This window comes from Argiope bruennichi, chromosome 2 (assembly GCF_947563725.1).
Source record: "Argiope bruennichi chromosome 2, qqArgBrue1.1, whole genome shotgun sequence".
NCBI lineage: Eukaryota > Metazoa > Arthropoda > Arachnida > Araneae > Araneidae > Argiope > Argiope bruennichi.
This window is the reverse complement of record NC_079152.1, coordinates 85,180,370-85,187,673: the sequence shown is the minus strand read 5'-3', so window position 1 is coordinate 85,187,673 and position 7,304 is coordinate 85,180,370. Positions and strand designations below refer to the sequence as shown.

The 7,304-nt window shown below is 28.5% G+C and overlaps 1 protein-coding gene across 1 annotated transcript; it reads right to left on the bottom strand.

Annotated features, from left to right (window-relative positions):
• Positions 1–4,551: 4,551 nt before the first annotated feature.
• On the bottom strand, positions 4,552–6,040 carry LOC129961640 (forkhead box protein B1-like). The gene has a single exon (XM_056075165.1). It carries the CDS (start codon positions 5,828–5,830, stop codon positions 4,802–4,804), a length of 1,029 nt encoding a protein of 342 aa, XP_055931140.1. The 5' UTR covers positions 5,831–6,040; the 3' UTR covers positions 4,552–4,801.
• Between the last annotated feature and the right edge of the window lie 1,264 nt (positions 6,041–7,304).

The window sequence follows — 7,304 nt, the reverse complement described above, 5'->3', positions numbered from 1 at the left end:
AATTAACAAAATCCGACTAAATGTATAAACAATAAATACAAATATAAGATATATAATAATTTTGATTTCATTTCTTTTCAGTTTTGACAACTGTTAAAAATGCTAAAAATATTTTAGTATTCTGTTAAAATGCATTTCGTGTAACAATTATGAACATAGCGTCATCAAAAAATAAATCATGTACTTACAATATTTGCATAAATTGTAAAATTTTGACCTCAATATTTTACATTTCCTTCAATTAAAACATTTGTGCTAATAATTACGATATATAGAAAACATCAATGTTTATGCTTAATCAATGTCAATGTTTATGCTTATGTTTAAAGAAACGTCTAGAAAGATGTTAAAGAAGAAATAAATGTTTTGAAGATTAAATTTTTTTAAAATTTATTATCTTTTATAATGACCTAGATAATATCAAAACTTTTCAAAGTACAGTTTTATGTACTATAAACAATTTTTAAACCAATGTATAATGATATTTATTAATAGATTATTTTATATAGATTTAATAATATTTCATTTCAAATCTAGGTAATAAACTGTATATAAAAATTGAGCAATAGATTTTCAGCAAATAAGCCGTTTTGAGTATCATGGAAATATTCATAATTTATGATCTTTTTATATACTTTTTTATAGTTTAAATTACATTTATGTGTATTTCAGCATTTTAATATTTTTAAAAAGTATTTTTTTACTCTAAATTTATCTATGGAAGTTTTCGTTTTTCTGATTGAATTTTCAACGAAATACTGCACTTGTCAAGTGCATTAAATTTAGCCATCAGGGACTGTTATAATGACACTCATTATTAAATTCTATTCCAAATAAATATTTCCTTGTTGACACCCTGTTTTGAATATATTGGTAGCTTAAATCGTGAATTTGAGCCGTGATGATAAGGAACAATTACCGGCGCCCGACTCCCCGAATAAATCCCGGCAAAATGAAATTGAAATAAAGAATCTACATCTTCGTCCCGAAATTTTGAAACTGAATTAATTTCTATGATGAAAAAATTTATTGAAATGTAATTGATTTCAATGATAGGAAACCAACAGAAATTCTTAAGTTGTGAAGACTATTAAAAGAAATCGTTTCAAATTAATCAATTAAAATTAGTCTTTTATTTTGCTTTGCAGGTCAGTTTGCATACTGAATATAAACTACAATTTTTAAACACGCTAATTGCCGTTCCAACAACAACTTTTCCAATTTTATATTCACCAGCTTTCACTTATAATTTAAACAGATACTACGAGTAATATAGAATTATAGATCTATAATACTTATTATACTAGTAAAGTGCAATACCTGTATTAAAACCCTATATATACCAGTATACTACCATTTTTTTTATTTCAGATTCGCAAAGAAAATCTGATTATAATGAAGTAGAGAAAGTTATATTTATTCATGCAATTCGCAAAATAAAATGACGAATTTTAAAATGAGCTTAAAGTTTACAGTCATATTTATTTTATTAAAATTTTATTCAACATCCACATTTAGATCAAATAAAAATAATGAATTTTTAGATGTAAAATTGAAAATATTTGATCATCATAGAAGAGGAAAATTTTCTACTCTAGTTCATTCATTAAAGTCTTTAATCCTTTTCATAAAATTTAAAATATATTAGCCTTAAAAATAAAACAGAGATTGAAGAGGAAATTCATTTCAAATAATTTAATGAAAATATAGTTCCTTGTCTCTGCATTTATTTTTAAAAAGAAAATTAATTCTTTAGTAAAGGCGCTGTATAATGAAATAAATGCAGAGTAAAAATACTTCTTGGATATTAAAGAATGGCTCGAAAGTCAAACAAAGTTTATTCTGTGTTTTTTAACAACAATTATTAATCCTTAAATTTAGAGTGAATGATCTCAAAAAGTACTTTTGTAGTTCTAAATATTTTTATGTTATTAATAATTAATAATTATGATGCCATTATTTAACTCTTGATTATTAATTGCATAAATTCTGTATGAATGATCTTCAGATGCTTTGAAAATATTAAAATACAAATGTATTCATAAGAAATTAGTCACTAAATGTTATAAGAAACTGAGCTCACGATATTTTTCGCGCCATTTAATATACATCTTATTTAAAATATAACTTTCAATTGTTTTTAGTGACTACTAGACTCAATATAAGTTAATGGGCAGTGATTTTACTTTTTGTTATTCATTGTATTTTTTTTTTAATTTTGTAATTAAAATAAAGAGAAATATCTCGAGGAAAATAAAGATAATACTCTATAAATAAGAATTTTTTGGCTTAAAGAAATTGAAATATCTATAAGTGAGTGGTAAAGAAACATATATCAAACATTTAATCATTTATGTAGCAACTTTTCAAAAAAAATCAACCAGATTTATTTTTTTTTATTCTCTTAAAAACTGTTATAAATAAGAAGGCTAAATGTAACTAGATTGTATTTGCATGTAATACAAGGCTTAAAAATAGATTTTAAAGCTGTAACTTTATCTTAAATAATAATTAAACATATTTTAATTTGTAAAAGATTTTGCAATAAAGTAGAATCGAACATTACCAATATAGAAAGTTTTGAATATCTGCTCAGTTCTTGCTTTTTCCCCCCTTTATATAAAATCTCTTATTATTATCCTCAAGCAGTTTTATATCTTATTTTGAAAATTTACTTATCAATCAGAAGTTTGAGATTTTCAAACCTACAGACATACAAAAAGCCTCATTTCATACACAGTAATTTTTTTTAAAAAAAATACATGTAAAATAAAGAATACTCAATATTAAATCCCTTTCACCCTTTAATAACTTGTATACAAAGAAATCTTTATGTACACTTGAAAAAAATCATTGATTTTGCAATAAATGCATGAAAGTCCCTCTTTAACCAATATTAATATATTTAAAGAAGGCATGTCAATTTATTATAGTTATTAACGCTTTAATAAGTTTACTATAACGAATTGCAATTTAGTTTGTAATTCGTTACCATTTCTATTTGGAGTGCAAAGTTTTAAACAGAAATCAAGCTAAGAAACTGCATATGTAATTAATTTCTTGCATACCTTTTGTTGATTCCATGGTTTGAATTATGATTTTCAAAAACCGCTACTCGATAAATATTTAATCTCACATTTTTTTATTTACATAAACATTCTTCTATTAATTTAAAACTTTTAAAACAGAAACAATCATTATTATAAATTAAAACTGAAGCAAATGAAATTAATATTTACAAAAGTTTGTTTTTGTGTTTACTGGTGTTACTAGATATTGCTGATGTATTAAATTAATACACTAATAAATAATTTTAAATATGGAACTCAAAATATCAGAAATGTACGTTTTCATAAACTTTCAAAAATTTATTTGAAAATAAAATTGTTTAAAACATTATCAAATATTATAAATACTGCCTTGAATACATATACATGAAATTTTTTAAAGAGATTACATTTTCATTTACTACTTTAGATTGCAGTTAAACAGTGCTATCTCGGTTAATAGAAAAAAATTAAGCACAAGTAAATAGTTTTGAATGGAAAAATTGTAAAATTTTAATATGTTACACTTGCATTTAAATTTTGCAGTTATTTTGAATTACAATAAATGCATATTTGATTCGGAATTCATAGAAATTATTTGATTTGTAATAAAATTGTTGAAAGTCTTAAGTAAATAATAAAAATAAAATTCATCTACGCATTGTTATTGTTTAAATTTTATTCATGCCATATGGCTAAAGAGGTAAAACATTTGAATTCGTTGACATAAGTTAAAAATAAGTAACATCTTCCGTCCTGTGTAAACAAACAATTGTTAAAATACAAGGTCTTAAAACTTAAAAGCTTTTACTTAAAACAAATGCAAGGATAAAATTTCTTCAAGTTGTTTAGAGAAGTGAATAACAGTAAAAAATTAAAATCAAGACATTACAAATAAAACGATTTATATTTTTAAAAATTGGCAATCACTTATAGTTGAATTCTTGGAAAATAAACATAGTTGTCGGCTTTTAAAAACTTTATTACTCTTTTTTGTAAGTTTTCAGCACAATTAACTTTTAAAATCATTTATCAAACTCTATCTCTCAAATATTTTTCTTATAAATTCAAACTCATTGACTAGAACTTTCTGGTAATCTTTGTTGGCTTAGGTTCAGTTAGAAAATCTTTATCAACAAGCGAATCATAATATTAATATGAAATTAAAAGGAAATTCATCAATTATTTATTTAAAATAAAATTAACGCTTAAAAATTAAAACTTTTCAAATAGAAGTTCGAATCGCTCGTTTAATTATTAAATTTACTTAGCCAACACAGCATGAAAACTTTTCAAATATTTTTGAATTTCAGTGCATATGTTTTATATAGTTTTATATGAAAATAAAGCTAGAAAATAAATTTTATTTTCGAAAAAGTTAAATCAATTCAGTTTTTTTAATACTAAAATTTAAATTTCTGAAATTCATTTTTTTTTTCAAATTTAGTAAATAACGATTTTTTACCTTTACAATTTAAATAAAATGTACATTTTATAACTTAATTTATTTAATGTATCTAACTGATTACACCAACAAAGATTACCTTTATTTTAAGTCTGAACTCAAAAGAATATAAATAAACACATATATTCGCACCCTATTAAAGAAACATAGATAAAAAGGGCGGGCAGCGAGTTAAAATGAAAAGCATAACCTTTAAGAAACTATACACACATTAGATAACACTCTAATGCCCAGTTAATTCACAAGAAATAGGTTGAAAATCATTGAAAACTTACAGCTTTTTTTAGTGTCACTTCGACGAGTCGTCAGATACGACATCTAGTGACTTAGTTGAAATATCGCTGGACACTGAGTCTACTCTGAGCGGCGGGGAGATGCCGGCATTGATGCAGGCAGGTCCTAGTAGAGCATGGTCAGGCAGATTTGGAAAAGCAGAAGGTATGAATGTCGGCTTGTATTGTCCTAGAGATGGTATAGCAGCGGTGAAAGGCACCTGTCCGAGTCCCCTGTGCAGAGTGTGGTGTAAAGGTAGACTGAAAATACTCGTGGCCGTGTGAGGTGGTTTAGCACCGGGAAACAGATGCGGAAACTCCACGCCTGTCATCGCCGGGTTGAAAGTCATTGCAGCTGAAGTGTAGGTGGGATGCCACGAAGCCATACTAATTTGAGGAAAAGTCGCCAGTGACCGGGACAGCATGGGTTGAGGAACCATTGGTTGTTGCCCTGTTAGAGCTGGATGTCCACCAACTAAACCCCCATTCTTGAGATCAGGGCCGATGAGGTTTTCTATCGTGAAAGGCTGCTTGTACGTTGTCGGCATAGTTGATGACAGCAGGGTCTCGCCTAGAGGTTGCAAGTGGCTTGGGGCTGCTGCCAGGGCTGTCAGTCTGAGCTTGGCTTGCTGTTGCACAGCAGCTTGTCCAACAGTTTCATAATGTTTCAGATCTGCAAGGGCTGCTGCTGTGGCATCTTTGGCTTGTTTGCTCAACTTGAATCTTTTCCTTCTTCTCAAATAACTACCATTCTCGAACATATCACCACAAGCTGGATGAAGAGCCCAATAGCTTCCTTTACCAGGGCGATCTGGCCTCCGAGGAATCTTAATGAAACAGTCATTGAAAGACAGATTATGTCTCAGGCTGTTCTGCCACCTTTGGGTATTTTTCTGGTAATATGGAAATCTGTCCATTATAAATTTATAAATGTCACTGAGCGTCAGCATTTTCTCGGCAGAACTGTTTATTGCCATAAAAGTTAGTGAGATGTAAGAATATGGCGGTTTCTGATGGTCGTAAGTGTTGCGACTCGGCCTCGGCATGATTTTCCGACAAAATTTTCACTATGCAGCCCTCTTCAAAGAGGTCTGCAGTTCAAAGACACCATAGAGTGCAATAAGTTGGAACTGCTATAGCTTCAGTTGAAGTCACAAATAGCTTTGAAGTGATCTCTTTTCCTCCCCAGAAGGATGGGCCGATCTAAACAACTTTGAATGGGAGGGGGGATGAAAAGGGGGCGGAATAAAATGGCAATTTTGCTATGTAGTCACGATCACGCCGACGCAGACCAACAGATAACAGCAGCGCATGCACTACTCACCTAACTTTAAACCGGTAAGAAGCAGCTCAGCAGTCCTTTTTACCGCTAGGGGGCTGACTCTGACGCTGCGAAACGCCTACCAAACGTGGAATGGCGAAAACTTCACATCAAGACCGCGCCTACTGTGAAGTCTGGGCCAATCATAAAGAAGAGAAGGGTAAGTAACAAAATTGCCTGCTTGCATGCTTTTGGAGAGAATCTTCGTCTTGGCGAGTAATAATGATCTACGAATCATGAGTTTGTACGTTACATAATTCAGTTCAACAATGTTATGAAGTGCAAGAGTAATGAAAATGGCGAAAATATGACTTATTACCTTTTTTTCTTCCAATTAGCATTTTAGTTTCAAAAAATATTTTTATTCAATAATTGCAAAAATTGCTAGTCTCGTGAAACTTTTTAACTTAATTTACCATCTAGATAATAATTCAGTGTCCATGGACATCATCTTTATATCATGACATCTTATATGACTTAATGTATTAATTTGCACTTAGTTAGATACTGCTGGCATTATCAGTACTATGCTAATTCAGCAATTAAATTGTTACTTAATATTCCAAGCAATTATTTCAAAAGCTTCAAAAAATTTACTATTCTTTACACTTCTATAAAAATTTCATTCTTTAAATTGAAGCTGCAATAGCTTATTGTTTGGCTATTTGGAATTTCTTTAGTTTCTATATCCAATTGAAATTCCTCGATTTGAAGAGTTAAAGCATTTTATGTTAACGCTTTTATCCTTATTACGGAAATATTTTTCTCTCTCATTGTAATTGTAAATACTTAGTGACGTTTATAGTCGTCTTTTATTGAAACGTATAACAATGTCCAATAATTTTTTTTATGCCGCTGACTACAACCTTTCGTTTTATACTAATACGATATTCAAAATAAATTATATTGAAAATAAAATTTTCATGCAACTAACTAGTTGATTTAATAAATTTATGATAATAGTCATCTAATTAAAATTAAAAATTATGTAGTCAGATTAGATTTTTTCTCATAAAACTTAAATAAAGTTATTCTAGTTTTTCAAAGTTTTTTTTATAAATCAGTTTTATAGAAATTATTAGATTTATATATAGATTTCTTGACTATGTTATATATTATTACGATAAGTACATTCTTCAATCCTTTATCAGTCTTTTAACATTAACTGAGGATATCCGAAAGTTTTATACTGCCAAAAA